This window comes from Leguminivora glycinivorella, chromosome 17 (genome assembly GCF_023078275.1).
Source record: "Leguminivora glycinivorella isolate SPB_JAAS2020 chromosome 17, LegGlyc_1.1, whole genome shotgun sequence".
Lineage (NCBI taxonomy): Eukaryota > Metazoa > Arthropoda > Insecta > Lepidoptera > Tortricidae > Leguminivora > Leguminivora glycinivorella.
The window spans coordinates 9385505-9407112 of NC_062987.1; the positions used below are offsets into that span (position 1 = coordinate 9385505).

The 21608-nt window shown below is 37.8% G+C and overlaps 1 protein-coding gene across 1 annotated transcript; it reads right to left on the minus strand.

The window, feature by feature from the left end:
* Window positions 1–620: 620 nt before the first annotated feature.
* LOC125235161 (helix-loop-helix protein 1) lies at window positions 621–21552 on the minus strand. Its single transcript, XM_048141615.1, has 3 exons — window positions 21533–21552; window positions 3644–3766; window positions 621–1149 (listed from the first exon to the last, which is right to left on the minus strand). Exons 2-3 carry the CDS (start codon window positions 3757–3759, stop codon window positions 852–854), a joined length of 414 nt encoding a protein of 137 aa, XP_047997572.1. The 5' UTR covers window positions 3760–3766; window positions 21533–21552; the 3' UTR covers window positions 621–851.
* Between the last annotated feature and the right edge of the window lie 56 nt (window positions 21553–21608).

Consider the following 21608-nt stretch of genomic DNA (forward strand, 5'->3'; position numbering starts at 1 on the left):
CTTCTTTATTTAGCACATACATAATATTAAATAACAAAGGAAGACATACATAAATTGTATAAAAAAACGCATTCAACCGATTTGCAAAGTTTTGAACAGAGCTGTAATAATAAGTACCTATTTAACCTATAGTAATTTTAGTTACAGCTACAGTAGTTTTACAACTACGATTAGCTATTTTTATAATAATGAAATGATATTTTTACTAGATTAGTGTGGATGCGGATTAAAAATCTTAATTTAGAGTGTAGTTACACTCTAAATTAAGATTTTTTCCCCTCACAAGCTCGGAAACACGTGTTTTGTCCTTTAATACCAGCGGGTAAAAACGCACTTTATCCACTAGTGGGTAAAGTAATTTGACCTTGAATAAAGGCAAATTAACTGCTTTAAAATTGATAAAAGTAGGTGAATCTAGTAATAAAGATGATTTACCTCTTGTGGAACTACTGGAAGCAGTGATAAACTCATTTTTTGCGTTGTAGTTTCCTCGCTATAGTGAGGGGAAAAAGTTTGTGTTACACTCGGGTGCAAATGTACCTATTTTACTTCTCGTGTGTTAAAAAACTCGCAAGTTCAGGATTCTATTCTCGAAACACTCGCTTCGCTCGTGGTTCAACTATAGAATCCTTTTACTTGCTCATTTTTCAATTACACACTCGGCGTTAAAATACAACTTTGCCCCCTTGTATAACAAATAACTATTAATACCTACATGACTAGATCATTTTCAATCTTCTAAGTACCTTTAAACTCGCTTAAATGCAGATTAGCTGGCAAAATGCCACGGCACATTGACTTTCCTTAAAACATTTCAATAAAAAAAATGTTTAAGAGCGTTTTTTGAGCATTCACGCATCTAAAACATGGTTCAAGTAGGCAATATAACAAATAGCGAGTCTTAATATTTCGATCTTGGAGAGTTTCTTATCGGGCGGCAGGGTTGGCAGCAATCGTCTGAGAGAGGCGAAGGCGCCGTTGAAGGCCTCGACGCGAATGCGCTCGCGCGTGGCGTGTGCGGTGCGGTACTTCAGCGTGGCCCGGCGCCGGCGCCTGCGTTCCTCGCGCGACAACCCTGCGCAAGGCGAGCCCGCGCTGCTAGACAGATACGCTTCTTCTGACATTGAGCATGGTTCTAGGGTTCTGTCCCTGAAAGAAAATATTTTACTTAAGTATACAACCAGTTTAAGTAATGGGGTGATTTTACTACCGGTAACCAAGTAACTATAGGTACAATCTAACCGAAAAGAGTAGAGATTAAAAAGTGTCAATCGTAGTGTCGTCTCGTTTTCTCACACATATTGATTTGAAAGGGATGACACTACAATGTTGCCAGTTTTTAATTTCGACTCTTTTTGGTCCGACTGTAGGCCAGCTATTGGCTAATTGACATATCGTCAAAGTTTAAATTCCTACGTGTAAAACCTAAATTACGAAAATATTACGCATAGACAAAGTCGCAAGCCTACGCCAAATCTTGGAATTAGTTGTCAAAGCGGACCCCAGGCTCCCATGAGCCGAGGCAAATGCCGGGATAACGCAATGAGGATGATGATAGACAAAGTCCCAAGCTATAGGTAACGAAATATAGTACTATACTACTATCATTCTTATCTACTTAATAATAATATGTCTTATAATATATGACTCATACTTGAAGCCCGGTTTTACTACGGCACTATTCTAGAAAGACGCAAAGAAGGCTTTAAAGTTTGATGTAGCAAAGGCTTCAAATAGTCAGAAGTATAGGTAAGAAGGAAAAATAGGTATCATAATTAATCAATTGTTTATCAAAATGCTGCATGTTTAAGATATGATTAATTTGATAAAATTGATGTATGTACCACTTTGATTGCTGATACGATGTTAAAAGGATATACATATTATGGTATAGGTACCTAGTTATACACAGTATAAATACATGTAACAAAGGCTCAATACGATTATTATAAAATAAGTATGTCACTTGTTCATGAAATTATTTATGGCAATTTTTAGGTAAGTAGATAGGTCACTTAAGAAATAAAAAATGAATATTCGATTCGTCCCTAAAACTAAGGTATAAGCATATATCTATTGGCGCTCATTGACTTTTACTACGCCGACCTATCCAATATGCTTAGTGCGTAGGTAGTCTAGGTATTCTAGGTACTACTTAGGAAATTGGAATCCCGTCTTTTAGCTTGTAATATCTATCGATAAAGAGTGATACCTATAAATGTCTAGCATAATGTACTACTAGAATTAATGAACAGAAATTTCAATATTGGTTTGATCTGTCCAAAAGTCTTATTCATTAGATTTAGGTGTAAGTAACTCAATACTCAATACTCAAATATTTATTGCGTTTCATGTGTACATAATAAGGTCTTAAGCTAAGTACAGTCTCAACATGAACCCTGTGAGGGCATAGCAATATATTAGGTAATGTTTAATCTTCTAATATAATATATAATATAGTCTTTAAAACTAAGTAAAATGTACTACATACTACTTATAACTTAACTAAAATAGAATTCTATTTTTCATTTAAAAATTCTTGAACACAATAATAGGCTTTACTAATTAAATATTGTTTCAATTAATATTTAAATCTGTTTATATTAGTTTCTACCTGTAATTGCGAGTGTACACTAAGTAGTTACATTATATGTTTTACTCGTAATGACAATACTCAAATTTAGGTCACTTTTTGACATAGGTTCTGGTTGGCGATGACTTGTACAGTCAACCATTTGAATCCTAGGGCAAATAAAGCACGGTGTTAATAAGACAGGGTTTAAGATTGTGCTAGGATTCAAATTGGTTGACCGTACGCCGCCGAAACGTACGACGTTGGAAGACTTGGAAGCGCTGTCCACAACAATGAAGTTGTTACAAGTGTAATGTATAGCCTGACAAGTTTTTATTTGACCTTCGCCACGTTGCGGATTTTCAGCTGAACTAATTTATTTTACTGGCAAGGATTAATATTTGACACCCGTCGTCAAAAGTCATTGAATGTCAGTGATGTAAACGAGAAGTAAATATTTTCAATTTTCTAACGGTTTCATCGCAAATTTGCCCAAAATGATATTTAAAAAAGTGAAAATAATTATACTTAAGGTGATAATTTACTAACAACAAAAAAGGATGAAGGATTTCACAGTATTTCGATAACAATGTTCCGAAATCGTTTGTTGACATGTCCGGTACTGACAATTTATAGTGCGGTTGTCCTGTACTGATTATTTGGTTTCGATTTAGCTTAATTTATTTTTTGTTCTTATTTAAGGTGTCTGTAGCTCTGCCGTGAAAAATATTTATAGAAATAAGAAGGCCGTTACATCATTGACACCAGTATAAAACAAGGTCCCACGCAAAAAGAAAATAAACATCGACGACTTTGATAAAGGCACAAGATTCATGGATTTTAGGCTGTGCGGAAACAAGTAGCGAGTATTTAAACCTTGCTTATTAAACTTTGATTCTCTAAAACCCTGTTTTGATTTTCTACAAATATTAAAGCGAAACCAGTACACGCTGTCCCCATTATATATGACGTCCGCACATTATTGCCATATGAAAGCGGTTTGTAGCGACACTCTTTCAGGGTCAAATAAAATCTTGTCAGGCTTTATCTGTGGTACATTTCAGGCCTTACCTCTTCCTAGGCGCGAGGTTCTCTCGACCAGTGATGGGCAGCAGCGCCTCCCGCGGCTCGGCCAGCATGCAGGACAGAGAGTCCTCCATCCCGCTCGCCTCTAGCCAGCTCTTCATCGTGTTTCTGTGGACATTAAAAGTGTCAGTAGCTTGTCGTCTTGCTAATACTACGATAAAAGCTTGGCCATGTCACGAAGCTACGCGTTACCCAGGTACATGTGGTAGTCGCGTCTAATATGACAAGTTGTTGCTTGTAATGGGCCACTGGACTACGGCACATCTCGGACACTGGCGATTAAATATATGAAAGAAGCGCGTTCCTATAGCACACAGTCTAAGCTCGTGTAGGTGAACGCGTACTATGCTTGTATGAGTGAAATATGAAGGTGCGTTTGAAGCTAGGAACACACTACGCGGACGTCCGTCGTAAAACGACCGCGACCGCGACCTATCAGTGTGCACGGAACAAAACATCCAGAGAGCCAGATTTCGATCGGACGTCCGTGCGCTCAAGGCCACGTCCGCGTCCGTCGACCGATAGTTTGCACGGTTATGTGTATTTCCATTGTCCAGATTCCCGTCCGCGGTCGATTCACGACGGACGTCCGCGTAGTGTGTTCCTAGCTTAAACGGCGCGCGATAACGCGAGCCGAGCCTAGCTCAGCTCGTGATCCGGCGCGCCACGCGCCGTTTAAACAGCTACGCTCGGCGCGGCTCGGCTCGGCTCGGCAAAGTTCGCGCGATCCATCACTTGTCGGTTTTTTCGACACGGATCAAAGGCGCGCGCGCCATCTTCGGCTCGGCTCGTGTTAATACGCGCCGTCTAAACAGATTGTACAAAGCGCGCGACAACGGAAGTCGAGTTTTAAGTTTTTTATTGGCGTTTTTATGTGTTCGAAATATAGAGTGAGCAATGAGTGTGATACTATACAGCACGACCACAGATGATTTTATTAATTCTGATGCCGTACAAATTCACGAAAAAAAATGTACTTTTTTGTACTGACGTTTAAAAAAAATGTACCTTTATGATTTTGGAGTTTTGACATAGGGCCCGTGGTCGTGCTAGGTAGGTACTCCCTGGCACGACCACACTATATTTAATGAGATTTTAAATTTCTGTTGCAGTACAAATTCACGAAAAAAAATGTACTTTTTTGTACTTACCTTTTAAAAAAAAATACCCTCATGGTTTCGGAGTTTTGACATGGGGTGTGGTCGTGCTAGATAGGTGGTACTTCCTGGCCCCTTTCAACTTGGGAATTTTAGTTAAATATACAAGTGTTATTAACTAGATTTATCGAAAAAAAATTGTCCATTAAGAACAACTCAGTCAAAAGATATTTCAAAAAAATCTTTAAAATCGAGGTTCCGCTCTCGACTCTTTCCTCCTTCAAACCTTAATCAATCGGAACGAAATTTGAGAATCTGTATAACAATGAAATAATCTATGTCGGATCGTTTAGTTTTTTTGGTTAATTGTTACCAATCTTGAGTATCACACCTTTTTTTGCGCCACAATGAAAAAGGCCGTTTTTGTAAATTTTTGATTGGCTCTAGAGTCTTTAAAAAGCAGAATATCAAAAAAATCAAAACGGTCCGACACAGATAAAAATAATAACAATCTGTGTTGAAAAAATCATGGCTCTATCTTCAAAAACCAGGGAGGAAATAGTCGAGAGCGTTTGTATGGAGAATTGACCCCTACCGTATCGTCTTAATACTTGAGGAGTGTCTTTTCAAAAGGGCTTATTTCCACTTTGAACTTTTTTTGGGAAATCGAGAAAAACATAATTCCACGGTATTGATTTTGAAATTAATATTTAATTTGCAAAATTGTAATATTGTAAGTTGACGTTAATGCTATGATTACATCAAACGTAACATGTGTACCTAAATAAATATTTAATTACCATATGTTTTTGAGAATTAAGCACATTTGATGCGAACTTTTGGGAATTAAGCCCTTTTGTTGTGGCCTCGTAGCGTAAACGTTATTATTTTAAAATAGTTTTATTTAATTTTTGGATTTTGTATTAAGTTAGTTGATATCAATGTTGTTGTACTACATACATTGGTTTATCCACATAAATAATCATTACACATTTTTCAAAATGTGTTCTAAACTTTGATGTTACTCTTTGATGTTTTTTTTAAAGATCAGGGCGAGACTTTTCGAGCTTTAATCTCAAAACAACACGTAATTTTCTATACTAAAAAAAACTGCATTCATAGTTTAAAAAAAAGAAAAAATGGAAATAAGCCCTTTTGAAAAGATACTCCTCACTTGTTTGCGGATTGCAGGATTTTTGATATTTGCGGCAGAACACCCCTTGAGTTGCAGGCGTCCATAGGTTACGGTGACCTGTACTGTGCTGGCGAAGGTTGTGCTGACTGTGCTGGAGAGGGCTGTGCTGAAGTGTATGAAGAGGAACCATCAATATGGAACCCAAAACATCTAGGGCACGAATCCACCATCGTCTTCTTCGTCTTTCTTTTTTAACCGCCTTCCAAATCTCAAGGGAAGGGGTTCTCAATTCGTCTGTTTTTTTTAATGTTTGTTCCTCGATATCTCCGTCGTTACTGGACCGATTTTGAAAAATGTTTTTTGATTGAATGAATATGCATACAGATTGGTCCCATTTTTCTCAGAACCCAGTTCTGCTGGTGGGATCCTGGAGAAATCGAGGGAACTCCTCAAATCTGAAAGGCATACATATGGTGATTTTTGTGTTTTTAAAAGAACAGCATGCATTTACGTACGGAACAGTGACATTTGGTGCAGTGGAACTCCTGATAATGGTCAGAATAGAACTCCTCAAATCTGAGCGGCACATTAAACTTCCGTGAGACATATTCAAATAATTAATTGAGATACGGTTGTACTCACGTTATTATATCGCTATTGCTGCGACATGTTGGTTTGCGGAGTCTAGCCGTCGCGTGAACTCCTATACGCCTGAAGAGGGGGGCCTCCGATTGGCCCGAAACATGTCGCAGCAATAGCGATATAATAACGTGAGTACAACCGTATCTCAATTAATTATCTGAGCGGCACACTTATAGTGACTTTGGTATTTTTATAAGAACAGCATGCACTTACGTCCAGAACAGTGACATTTGGTGCAGTGGAACTGCTGATGAAGAGTGAGCCACCCCTGGTTAGAGTTCCGTTCTGATAATCATTCTCATCTGTAAGTACTTCAGAATCATCCAAATTTTAAAATTGGTTCAGAAATGACGGAGATATCGAATAACAAACATTAAAAAATATACAGACGAATTGATAACATAATCCAACATTTGAAAGTATTTATCACCAGAACCCCAAAGGAAGGCGGTTTTTTTTTTCTTAAAAATTATGTAGTAAATGTTCACTACCGAGCAAAATAACAGTAGCTGCTGCTGCAGCAAGGCGTTTTTGTTTATTCATATTGCAGAACGAACAAGTGGACGGCGCTTCAACAGCGCCATGTGCCGCCACGCCGCGCGAGCACGCGAGCAGGCTCGCGTTCATATCACTAGTACACGGACGGCTCGGCTCGCGTAGGATCGTGCTACCTCGCGCCGTGTAAACGCACAGGCTCGCGTTCGTATTGAGCCGAGCCGCATCTACACGGACGGCTCGGCTCGCGTAAGATCGTGCTAACACGCGCCGTTTAAACGCACCTTGACAGGTCGATTGTTCGCGTTTTTGACGGCGGTAACTGTGAGGTAACCGAGAGGGGGTGGTGCACTTTTAGCGGGGAACTGGAGTGGCCATACTGTACGATAGTACTCTTTATTATACTGTGACTACGGTGGATGGTGGATGATATACTTACGACTTATACTTGACTATAAACAGTTTTTGAGATGTTAAAATCAAATTTAACGAAATATGATGGTCAAAAAAAAAATAGTAGGTACTGCGTATTCTTAGATACCAAAAATAAATTTTATAAGAAACACAACCCTTTGACGTCTAACGAACGGCGACGTTTTCCCGACGTTCTTAACATCTCAAAGGACACCGTACAAACATACCTCAGATGTTTTCACAGCCACAAATCAAATTGACTGCCCGCAAGGGTAGTCGAGATAAATAATACATCACGGGTTCACACCTCGCGCTAAGCGAGCTCTTTAGGGGATAATAAATCCGTATTTATTCTTTTTATATCACCCCTAACCCTTCGAGTAATCGAATCACGCGGCCGTATCGAATCGATTGAGTCGAGTTTTCGGTAATTGATGTGCATCTGTGATGGAATTGCGAGCTGGTGTCTTGATGGACTTTGAAGATTGCTTGCCCCTATACAATATGGCCGAATGAGGAAATCGATTTAAATTATTTTATTTGAATTGATTACATCATAATTATTCCCTTGCATATTGCATCTTATTCACTTAGGGTCGGTGCAGCATGTTTTTTTCCATATTTCTCTATTACTCGTCATTTCATCGTTCAGTTTCATTTTTTTTTCGTTTCGTTTCATGTCCAAGTGAAACCGTGTGATGATACAGTTCATCCACATTTTGTTGGATTTCCTTATCCCCGTTTTTATTTCGGTATTGTCTTACTTAGTACAGGTACAGGATTTATCTATACCATTCATTACTGACCGGTGCCACGTCAATTATAAGGGAATAATCCATACTAATATCAAAAACCATTTAATAATCGTCCTTGCTAATATTATAATTGGAAAAGTGTGTGTGTCTGTTTGTTTGTCCGTCTTTCACAGCAAAACGGAGCGACGAATTGACGTGATATTTTAAGTGGAGATAGTTGAAGGGATGGAGAGTGACATAGGCTACTTTTTGTCCCTTTCTAACGAGAGGGAAGCCGCTCGAAAAAGCTAGTAATATTATAATTTTACAATTTAATGTTTTGTAAAGTAATATGCGATATTCTCAAGCAAAACTTATCGCATTGTCTGTAATGTCACTTGCGATTGTAGTTTATATGTATCGCGATAAGTTATGTAATCGACGACCGGACTGGCTCAGTCGATAGTGACCCTGCCTGCTAAGCCGCGGTCCTGGGTTCGAATCCCAGTGAAGGCATTTATTTGTGTGATGTGATGAGCACAGATATTTGTTCCTCAGTCATGGATGTTTTCTATGTATATAAGTATGTATTTATCTACTTAAGTATGTATATCGTCGCTTAACACCCATAGTATAAGCTTTGCTTAGTTTGGGACTAAGTTGATCTGTGTAAGGTGTCCCCAATATTTATTTATTTATTATTTATAGATGTAAACACTTTGTTTCTGATATACTGCAATCGCCATTTGAGTGTTAAAAAATTTTAACAAGTACAATTGCCTGCGAATGATGGTATTGATTTGGAATAAATTTAAAAGCTAAAAAAATAAAAATTCAGTCGAATTCAGAACCTCCTCCTTTTTTGAAGTCGGTTAAAAAATTCCAACTAGCCAATTAGTAGCTCAGTTGAAAAAGCGTTCGAATAGTGAACCAAAGGTTCGAGTCTAACCCAAGTAACTTTTTAACCGTCGCCTCATATCTCAAGAAGGACGGTTATCAAGTCGTCTGTATGTTTTTTTTTTTTTTTTTTTTTAATGTTTGTTCCTCGATATCTCCGTCGTTACTGGACCGATTTTGAAATTTTTTTTTTAATTGAATGTATATGCATACAGATTGGTCCCATTTTTCTCAGAACCCAGTTCTGATGATGGGATCCTGGAGAAATCGAGGGAACTCCTCGAATCTGAAAGGCATACATATAGTGATTTTTGTGTTTTTAAAGGAACAGCATGCATTTAGGTACGGAACAGTGACATTTGGTGCAGTGGAACTGCTGATGATGGCCAGAATAGAACTCTTCAAATCTGAACGGCACGCTTATAGTGACTTTGGTATTTTTATAAGAACAGCATGCACTTTCATCCAGAACAGTGACATTTGGTGCAGCGGAATTGCTGATGATGGTCAGAACCGAACTTCTCAAATCTGAACGGCACGCTTATAGTGACTTTGCCATTTTTATAAGAACAGCATGCGCTTACGTCTAGAACAGTGACATTTGGTACAGTGGAACTGCTGATGGTCAGAACCGAACTCCTCAAATCTGAACGGCACGCTTATAGTGACTTTGGTATTTTTATAAGAACAGCATGCACTTGCGTTCAGAACAGTGACATTTGGTGCAGTGGAACTGCTGATGATAGTCAGAACCGTACTCCTCAAATCTGAACGGCACACTCATAAGTGACTTTGGTATTTTTGCAAGAAAAGCATGCATTTAAGTTCAGAACAGTGACATTTATTTATTTAGTTATGTTTGTTAAGCATATTGAGTTTTCAAGTCAAAGTTTGTCAAGCTTCGATTTCTTATAATATAATATCGGATTCATGAGGAATTGAGGAAACTCCTCAAACCTTAACGTTATACGTATATTCATTTATGTTGCCATCTAATAATTAAAGCATTAAAAGCAGTTTTAAAAAATACCTACACATTTCTACATAATCCAACATTCGCAAGTAACTTTCACCAGAACCCGAAAGGCGACGGTTTTTTTTTCTTAAAAATTATTCACTTTGAAATTCACAACGTGTTTTTTTAGCATCTCTCTATACACACATATTATGTGGCGCAGTCGGTAGGATCCGAACCTACGCTGATCGCAATGGAATCAAATAAACTACAAATATCAATAAAACTTAAATAAGCCTAAACAGTGTAGGTACCTAAAGCATAGTTAATTTAGAATTAGTACGCGATGGGAGGAATTTAATTTTTAAATGAAAAGAAAAAAGTAAACAATATTTTTTATTGCAGAATATAAAAGATCGTTTATTAATTTATAGCGTGTTACATATATTTCAATCATTCAGTATGTTTATGCACAAAATTACGGACTTTTCTGAAAATAGTATTCATCATCCTCTGAACAAGATTTTCATCCATCTTTTTTGTCTGTTGATTCCGTGTGGACCGCAAGGAGTGGATATTTTGAATTATTTTACCACTATTATTTAATTGTCCTTTAATGAAATAATGATTTGGGCAATAATTATTGCCTAGTAGTTTTCTGGAAATTCAACAATTTAGCAATCATTGACCCAGACCAAGGGGATTTTTCACGTATTTGTTCAGTGCATTTTCGCCGGTCAACGTCCATCATCAATAACTTACAAACGCAAAAAGTTAGATCAACCAAATTTCTAATATAGAGTTATCAACGTATTAAAATTAAGATGTGATTATCAGTTTTTTAAATTTTTAAATATATTTTTTTTATTCGCCGCTAAACGCGTGCCAATACTATGTTAACTATGCTTTACTACTTATTTCACTACCGGTCTGGCTCAGTGACGACCGGCCTGGCTCAGTCGGTAGTGACCCTGCCTGCTAAGCCCAGGACGGGTTCGAATCCCGGTAAGGGCATTTATTTGTGTGATGAGTACAGATATTTGTTTGAATGGATGTTATCTATGTATATAAGTATGTATTATTCTATTTAAGTATGTATATCGTCTCTTAGCACCCATAGTATAAGCTTTGCTTAGTTTGGGGCTAAGTTGATCGTTGTAAGGTGTCCCCAATATTATTTATTTATTTATTTATTAATACAACATTATATGGATTATTAATAAATAAAATTATATAAACGAAACAAAAGTAAAATAATATTAGGTACCTATACATATTAAATTAAATATCTAATTGGAATATAAGAAAATATGAAATAATATAAACATGGTCAAACTGAAATATTATTAAGACAGAAATAAATCAAATATACACAGTGGGCGCCTACAACACAACCTGTTAGACCAACGATTCTTAGAGCCCAATAGTGTAAATAAAGTTATATTATCACGTAGTCCAAAAACTCATAATTTAGGAGATACTTATTAAGGTACGCGGTGGCCAATGTAGAATGCCACCTTAGAACTTTAACCAATTCAACCAACCAATAAGATTCTTTAAGTTAAAGAAAAAATCTTAATTTTCTGTTCAACCATTTGCTGAAAATCGTACTATTTTGTCAAAACACCAGCTTCATCTACGATACGAAATTTACTATCAACCAAAACAAACTCAAACTCACCCTGACGTTTCCCAAAACTGTTGTTTAACAAGGCTTCATATCCTGGATCACACTCAACATCACTGTACTACACCAGACACTCCGTAGTACCACTGGTCCGGAGTGCAGCATCCCTCCGCTTATATCCTCCGCGTAAGGGGAGGGACACACTCCCAATGTTGGGGCGGGACTTGGGAAAATTAAAATTTAATAGTCTTCGTCAAAGAGGACTCCATGATTACTGGGTGGTTTTAAAACTAGGAATGATTTGGTTGTTTCAGTCTAAATAAGCGCAAATAATGTTAAGTGTTTAACCAAGCTTAAGTGAAATTTAACCAGTGGTTCGCAAACTGCTGGTAGTTCCTTGGCCTGAAAATACCTTCAACACAACATGACGAATGAGGGTAACGGCTTTAATCAGTTTGCTCTATGGATATTAATATTATAACCTGGATTAGGTACCTAAAATTATTATTTAAAAATCCACTCCATCGTTACATTGTGTTGGTCTTCTTTTGGCACATTTAGGATACAATTTCTGATTTTACTTTGCCAAGAATCCAGACCAATTTTATTAGCCTGGGATTCTAATGGAAGTGAAAATTAGATTTCCATCATCATCAGAGTCAGATCTTGCAAAACTGGGTGATCGAAAGCATTATAAAAGCAGCTCCAATTTTCAATATTTTTGCAGTTTTTTGTTCTCGACTGTTTGGACGATTCTGACTTAACTACCGGTCTTTAATCTGTTGTAATTAATGGATAAATCTCTCTGAAACTATCTCTGGTGTCTCAGGTGTCTGTCAGTTGACAATATTTAAATTTCACAAACGTAGCTATGCACAGTGTGGGATCAGACCTCATTTTTGACCATGGTCTTTTTATTGTAAAAACCGGTAGCCTAGACCAAAACAATGCTACGACTAAAACTCCCGAATGTCAAATATGACTAGTTTACGAGAAATAATTTTTTTAAATTTAGGGCAAATGTACCCGAAAATTGACTAAAACTCAAAATATCCTGAGAACGGTATCGATTATCAAAAAACACTTTTAAGAGAACTTATAGAACTACCAATATACTATCGTATGAAATAATCAGCACGGTCCTAGCATCATTCATATCGGTATTAGAACCAAATTAGTCATTTTCTATTTTGATTTTTTTTCTCGAAAGTTCCTATATATTAGCATTTCTTTTATTTTTTTACTGAAAGGTGATTAGCTTCCCTATATGCTATAATTTTTGCACTAAGCAATTCCATAGGATCTAGAAATTATGGTGTGTTTAAACGTCCCATATAAAATCCCCATAGAGTAATTAAGCACACCATAATTTCTAGATCCTATGGAATTGCTTAGTGCAAAAATTATAGCATATAGGGAAGCTAATCACCTTTCAGTAAAAAAATAAAAGAAATGCTAATATACAGTAACTTTCGAGAAAAAAAATCTAAATCGAAAATTACTAATTTGGTTCTAATACCGATATAAATGATGCTATTACCGTGCTGATTATTCCATACGATAGTATATCGGTAGTTCTATAAGTTCTCTTAAAAGTGTTTTTTGATAATCGATACCGTTCTCAGGATATTTTGAGTTTTAGTCAAGTTTCGGGTACATTTACCCTAAATTTCAAAAAATAATTTCTCGTTAACTAGTCATATTTGACATTCGGGAATTTTAGTCGTAGCATTGTTTTGGTCTAGGCTACCGGTTTTTACAATAAAAAGACCATGGTCAAAAATGAGGTCTGATCCCACACTGTGCTATGCAGGCATTCAGGTAAATTCCAGAAACATACGTTCTCCGTTAACATTCTCGTCGCCACCGAGATTCTCGCGAACACAGCATCCTGCAAGCCCCGCCCCCCATTGTATCAGCCAATCAGGGCCGACCCCGCCTATCGATCCCGGGCGCAGGTGGCCTGGTAATAAGTCTGCCTTTACTATGACCATTTTCTTTTGGGATGTTTTGGAAAGTTGAATTTTCGTGACAGGGTTCAGTAGCGACGGATACAATAAATACGATTTTGTACACTAAGGAAAGTATATGATTAATCATTATTCTATTAGGAGCCTTATGTATGTCAGAATGACAAAAATGATACGATTAGGCTACAAAGTATAAAATACTACAACTAGTTCCAGTTCGCAATACCTACCTAATAACTCATGGGATTCAGATCCATAGCACATAGCAGCAATAGCACATTCGGACAAACGCAAAACAGAATTATAATACGGGATTTAGTCTAGGATTTCCAAATATTGTTCAAGTTTCGATTGGTGTCTTTTTCAACCAGAATCATCTTTGCTAGGCCCCTCAAGTTCGGACAATGTAAAAATGTACAATTAATGTTTGTAACTTTTAGTCTCGCATTGACCATAGTAGCATTTGTTTTATCACGTGGATAAAAAAATCTCTAATCTGTCCGCAGGTAAGGTAAGGTGACTGAGTATTTTACAAGTTTATCAATAACTAGCTTTTACCCGCGGCTTCGCCCGCGTAATAAAAGTATTCTTATTGAAACGTTTACAAAAAAATAAGATTTTCATTTGGATCCGTAGGTTTCTTTGTAGGTACATCTGTCCGCGATTATTTCGATTAAGGTAAAGCGGGGCAATTCTCGACTGGGGGGCCATTGTAACTGATCTATTTGCTGTACGGTCAGCCAAGAACCTTACACTGCTTTTTGGCTGACTGTACCTTACACATATTACTATTGTTTTAAAAGAAATTCTTGCAATGATTGTAGAATTGTTACACAGCGACCACAGCGTAGGTAGTAGGTACGAATATGTATGTATTTTACCTATATAAATATTTATACTGGGGAAACTTCATACAACCCACATAGCCAGTATCTCGACGCTATGGTCGGTAGGGTAAAAAGTACTTCCTTGCATTATCGCTTACAATTTTTTCCATTTTGCTTATACTTATTGCAAATGTAAACATATAAAAGGCAAGCAAACAACGATCTTCTTACAGCACATTGAATATAATAGTTATCACGGATGCAGGATACTCGCCGATGTCTACTTACCACAGACCAACCCCTATAGACATCTATTACAAGACGACTCGCAGTGGCCAGCCTTCCTAGTATTTGCACTGATATAAGCGCGGGCGCTCGCCGTGCCCGATCAGTATCGACCAAGTAACAGACCCGAAAGCAGCGCGTGTTTTTCGCACAAAAAAATTGGAAAAGGGTATTTTGATGCCTTAAAGATGTCCACCTGTAGTGTGAAATGGTGTGGAAAGGTAACAAGAAGCTCAAATTTAAAAACAGACGGCATTACATTCCACAAATAAGTCATATTTATAATTTATTCAGAGCCGGCATAGGTCAACTTACATTGGCCACTTACGCGTCAGTAGAGGGACAGTCATACTTCTGTCCCTTTTCATCTGGCGCGACTGCCCGCCGTCCTTGAAACGGCCAATCACAGCGCGCTTAACACATTCCCCGCCCGCTCCTCGCACCCCAAACACTGGCGACTCGTATCGCGCACAAAATATACAAGATTTCTACTCTATAGGAGGTTCTCTGTGCTACTTACTAATCCCTTCCCGCTGAACCTGCATTTTACACTGCCTAGATAGCGATTGCCGACCGGAATAATTTCCGACCCCAATCCCTATTCTTATCCCCGTCCCTATCTGTATCCTTGTCCCCGTCCCCATCCCCGTCCCGTCCCTGTCCCTCCCCTATCCCTATCCCCGTCCCCGTCCCCTATTTTTATCCCGATTCCTATCCCTATCCCTATCCCTATCCCTATCCCTATCCCTATCCCTATCCCTATCCCTATCCCTATCCCTATCCCTATCCCTATCCCTATCCCTATCCCTATCCCTATCCCTATCCCTATCCCTATCCCTATCCCTATCCCTATCCCTATCCCTATCCCTATCCCTATCCCTATCCCTATCCCTATCCCTATCCCTATCCCTATCCCTATCCCTATCCCTATCCCTATCCCTATCCCTATCCCTATCCCTATCCCTCTCCCTATCCCTCTCCCTCTCCCTCTCCCTATCCCTATCCCTATCCCTATCCCTATCCCTATCCCTATCCCTATCCCTATCCCTATCCCTATCCCTATCCCTATCCCTATCCCTATCCCTATCCCTATCCCTATCCCTATCCCTATCCCTATCCCTATCCCTATCCCTATCCCTATCCCTATCCCTATCCCTATCCCTATCCCTATCCCTATCCCTATCTCTATCCCTATCCCTATCCCTATCCCTATCCCTAACCCTAACCCTAACCCTAACCCTAACCCTATCCCGTCCCCGTCCCCGTCCCCGTCCCCGTCCCTGTCCCTGTCCCTGTCCTTGCCCCTGTCAAATTATCATGCTAGGAGGTGAACTTTGAAAAATCCTTCCTATAAGGAACTTCCGTGTCAATTTGAAATCTTGAACCAGAAGTATAGATAAAAACTAAACCTATACTTATGGCTATTTTGGATATTTTAACCCCATTGCACAACAACAGGGGAGAAAATTTCTTTTCCACCTCATTAGATTTTAAAATCGTTGTATTTATCGTGATCAGCGACCCGATAAACCATAAAAACGATACCCATATTGTGTTTTTGACTTTACCTCCTTTAGGGGTCAAATTTTCAAAAAACCTGAAACATGTATTTAGTCATATGTCTTTAGGAATCCTCCTGTGAAGTTGTCCCTGTCCCTGTCCCTGTCCCTGTCCCTGTCCCTGTCCCTGTCCCTGTCCCTGTCCCTGTCCCTGTCCCTGTCCCTGTCCCTGTCCCTGTCCCTGTCCCTGTCCCTGTCCCTGTCCCTGTCAAATTATCATGCTAGGAGGTGAACTTTTAAAAATCCTTTCTTAGTGCTCCTCTTATGGCTATGTTGGATATTTTAACCCTATTGCACTACAACAGGGGGTAAAATTTCTTTTCCACCACATTAGATTTTAAAATAAATCTAATTGTATTTATCGTGCTCAGCGACCCGATAAACCATAAAAACGATACCCATATTGTGTTTTTGGCTTTACCCCCCTTGCACCCCTTTAGGGGTCAAATTTTCAAAAAACCTGAAACGTATTTAGTCATGTCTTTGGGAATCCTCCTGTGAAGTTTAGTATAAAATAGTCAAACTAATCTTGTTTCCCCATACAAACTTTGAACCCCCATTTGAGCCCCTTAGGAGGCGAATTTTAAAAAAATCCTTTCTTAGTGCTCCTCTACACTATATAAGGAACCTACGTACCAAATTTGACATCTCTAGGACCAGCGGTTTCGGCTGTGCGTTGATATGTCAGTCAGTCAGTCAATATCTTCTTTTATATATATTTTTGATATTTAAACCCCATTGCACCACAACAGGGGAGAAGGTATTTCACTTCCGCCTCGTTAGATTTTAAAAACGTTGTATTTATCGTGATCAGCGACCCGATAAACCATAAAAACGATACCCATATCGATTTTTTGACTTTATCACCCCCTTTTCACCCTTTTAGGGGTTAAATTTTCAAAAAACCTGAAACACGTATTCAGTAATATGTCTTAAGGAATCTTCCTGTGAAGTTTCGAATAAAATAGTCAAACTAATCTTGTTTCCCCATACAAACTTTGAACGCCCATTTGACCCCCTTAGGAGGTGAATTTTGGAAAATCCTTTCTTAGTGCTCCTCTACACTACATAAGGAACCTACGTGCCAAATTTGAAATCTCTAGGACCAGCGGTTTCGGCTGTGCGTTGATATGTCAGTCAGTCAATCAATATCTTCTTTTATATATATTTTTGATATTTAAACCCCATTGCACCACAACAGGGGAGAAGGTATTTCACTTCCGCCTCGTTAGATTTTAAAAACGTTGTATTTATCGTGATCAGCGACCCGATAAACCATAAAAACGATACCCATATTGATTTTTTGACTTTATCACCCCCTTTTCACCCTTTTAGGGGTTAAATTTTCAAAAAACCTGAAACACGTATTCAGTCATATGTCTTAAGGAATCTTCCTGTGAAGTTTCGAATAAAATAGTCAAACTAATCTTGTTTCCCCATACAAACTTTGAACCCCCATTTGACCCCCTTAGGAGGTGAATTTTGGAAAATCCTTTCTTAGTGCTCCTCTACACTACATAAGGAACCTACGTGCCAAATTTGAAATCTCTAGGACCAGCGGTTTCGGCTGTGCGTTGATATGTCAGTCAGTCAGTCAGTCAGTCAGTCAGTCAGTCAGTCAGTCAGTCAGTCAGCTTCTTCTTTTATATATTTAGATTTATGTTGGTACTTGACCGCTTATCTTTTGAATTATCAATATTATCATCATCGTAGATAAAATAGGATTGAAAAAAAGAATCGCTCTTATCTCACTATTAAAATTCGACATGTTAAATACACTAAAATTTATATTATTTATGTAGGAAATACCACTAGGTGTACTTACTTCACTTATTTTGTTTTGTAAGTGGAGATATACACTAACAAGAACCATACTATTTTTCCCTTAAGCAGGAGTGGAATTTTTAAATTTTAATGTTATCTACCAACCACCATGGGTCTATTCTATAGGTAATGTCTGTTCATGTTGGGGTCTTTTAAAACAACTAATTATTTGTTTTTACGTGTCTACAATTTTAATTCGATAGAGTTGGCAGACAAGACAAGTTCGTGTCCTGGGTACCAAAGGCTGAAAACTAATCATGTTATTAAAATAAATACAAATATTATAACAGTCTTTACCACAAGAATCCTTATCGCGAATCAAGTTTTATAACTATGTTTAGGACTTACCTAGTTATTGTCGTCGTCCTACCTATCGTCGTTGGTTTAGTATTCAGGTCTGCAGTAAGTCGTCAGACTTTTACGATAACATACCTTAACCAATAAAATTAAATACCAGCGTGCGTAGCCAAATTCACAAGCGCTCACGAAACACTCACGAAACGAAACGCTCGTATAAGACTATATCTATTTCTATCGCTCTTGCATATTGGCGTGACAGAGTACCTACCTTTCGCGGCGTTTCGTTTTCGTTTCGTGTCGTAGAAATGCCATTCGGCTACGGGGCCAGTTTATTTTGAAAATATTACTTATACCTATTCAACTTCTGTTGTGCTTTTACTAGAATCAGTGTATTAATATGTAACTTTCTAAGGAATTTGCAAAAAAAAAAATTAGAATACCTATTATGTTTGTGGGCCTATGAATCCTGTAATAATTTAAACTTTTTTTTAATTAATTTGATGTAATTTTTGCGCTTTGCTTCTTCTTTTCTTACTGCCAAGGAGTGGAATTCCTTGCCGGCGGCTATATTACCGACCTAATATAACCCGGCAACCTTTAAATCTAGGGTGAACAGGCATCTTCTGGGCGAGCTCACTCCATCGTAGGCCACGTTTTTGCCTTTGGCTAGACTGTGGCCAAGAGTAAATGCGTTTTTACATAATCCGATCCGATATCGAATGTCGGACCTTACCATATATTTAAGCCGCTATCTTTGATTTTTTTCCTTTGGAATCCTTCCTACAACCGATATCGGATCGGATAATGTGAAAACGCACTAAGCCCATTTATAATTGAAAAAAAACCTACCTTTGAGATTTGACTCCTCTTCAATCGGTATCATCATCACTGATTACCTCAATCGATTGATGATGGTACTTTGATAGTGGTTGCCAAGCAGAAATGTTCCCCCTCCATAGCTGCAGAATTCATCGCATTATTAAAATCCTTACAAATATTCTTTTACGCTGATACTTTTGTGGGAGTATTCTGTATTTTAGCTGGTAGGTACGTTTCTCTAGATTACAGCAGCAAGCATGCACAATTCCAAGCAACCTTTTTTTGTTTTATAATGAAAATCCTAAAATATTTTTTAAGAAAAAAAAACCGCCGCCTTTGGGGTTCTGGTGAAAGCTACTTGCGAATATTGGATTATGTAGAAATGTGTAGGTATTTTTTTAAAACTGCTTTTAATGCTTTAATTATTTGATGGCAACACAAATAAATATACGCATACCGTTAAGGTTTGAGGATTGAGGAGTTTCCTCAATCCCTCACCTCAGGAATCCGATTATAAAAAATCGAAGCTTGACAAAATTTGACTTGATAACTCAATATTCTTAACAAACATAACTAAATAAATGTCACTGTTCTGAACATAAATGCATGCTATTCTTATAAAAATACCAAAGTCACTATAAGTGTGCCGTTCAGATTTAAGGAGTTGCGTTCTGATCTTCATCAGCAGTTCCACTGCACCAAATGTCACTGTTCTGGACGTAGGTAAGTGCATGCTGTTCTTATAAAAATACCAAAGTTACTATAAGCGTGCCGTTCAGATTTGAGGAGTTCGGTTCTGACCATCATCAGCAGTTCCAATGCACCAAATGTCACTGTTCTGGACGTAAGTGCATGCTGTTCTTATAAAAATACCATAGTCACTATAAGTGTGCCGTTCAGATTTGAGGAGTTCCCTCGATTTCTCCAGGATCCCATCATCAGAACTGGGTTCTGAGAAAAATGGGACCAATCTGTATGCATATACATTCAATCAAAAAAAAATCAAAATCGGTCCAGTAACGACGGAGATATCGTGGAACATTCATGAAAAAAAAAACATACCTACAGACGAATTGAGAACCTTCCTTCCTTGAGAGATTTGAGGCGGCGGTTAAAAGTAAGATGGTAAAAACTCCCAAGTAGAGACCTCGGGACGAAGCAGCTAAAGCATGTAGATTTCATGTTACGTGCTTGAAAAGGAAAATAACTAATTTTATTTTCATTTTCCTCCAATATTCATGCTAGTAACAGTTTCAGTTTGTATGGTGACATTGGTGACTTAGGTCGGAACCATCGACACGAACGCATCGGAAAGATATTTATTTATTCAAAGAAAATTTTACAACATTACAGCTTATACTTATTTATATATAGGCCAATGCGCTGTAAAATTGAAAGTGTTGTTAAGCTAATATTACAATTAAAATAAACAAAAAGTATAAGCACACACACACACACACAAATAAAACAATACAACATTATTAAAAAGAAAGCTCACAGAAGCGTATAAAACGAGAGCGAAGTTGTCTAAATCTATCATTAAACAAATTGAATTCGGGTGCGATATGTGTTCTTAGGTACTTGTCCTCATTCTGACAAGGGATTTCCTTTATATATATAAAACGACATAAATATAATTCATCAGTATTTTCCTACATATTAATTCTGATTTACCCTTAGTCCGTTTTCATATTATCCGATCCGATATCGGATGTCGGAAGGATTTCAATGGAAAAAATCCAAGAATGGCGCCCGTAATGTATGGGATATCGGTTCCACATCGGGATAGAATAATGTGAAAACGCAGTTACTTTACGCTCGAGCTAGGTCCAATGTACGTTTTGTCCCCTATACTAAAGTCGCTGTAAACTTCAACAAATAATATTGCTTGAATTGATTTCTAGCTCCAGATAATTGTATGCAAAGAGTCATGTACCGGTTGGAGACATCTGCGACTAATGTTAACTCGGATTGCGATATTAATGTTATACCTACCTAATAAACGGTCTATATTAAATACAATACACGAACGACTTGGAGAAGGTCACGGCAAACTCTAATTTGGTTTATTGCGACATCAGTTTGGTTCAGGACACGCGATTAGTAAATGTACGTTCAATACTTATTATCTTATTCTTCAAATACTTACTGGGATTTATACTTCAAGGATCATTTGAGTATTTGCTATACGCTACCACTACGCTACGTATGGAATTTGTACGTATCGATGGATGGTAGAGATACTAGAGATCAAACTAAACGATATTTCAAAAAAAGGCCCAAGCTTACATTACCTAGAAATTCTATTCTGTCTAATGTTTCACTCTCATTCCATTATGATTATTATTTTGATTTTCATATATTTAATTA

Bases quoted from the DNA above. Each gene is read 5' to 3' on its own strand.
- LOC125235161 (XM_048141615.1), bottom strand. From the start codon at position 3,759: ATGAAGAGCTGGCTAGAGGCGAGCGGGATGGAGGACTCTCTGTCCTGC. The intron at 1,150-3,643 runs GTAAGGCCTGAA...ATTTTCTTTCAG, and splicing joins AACCTCGCGCCTAGGAAGAG to GGACAGAACCCTAGAACCAT.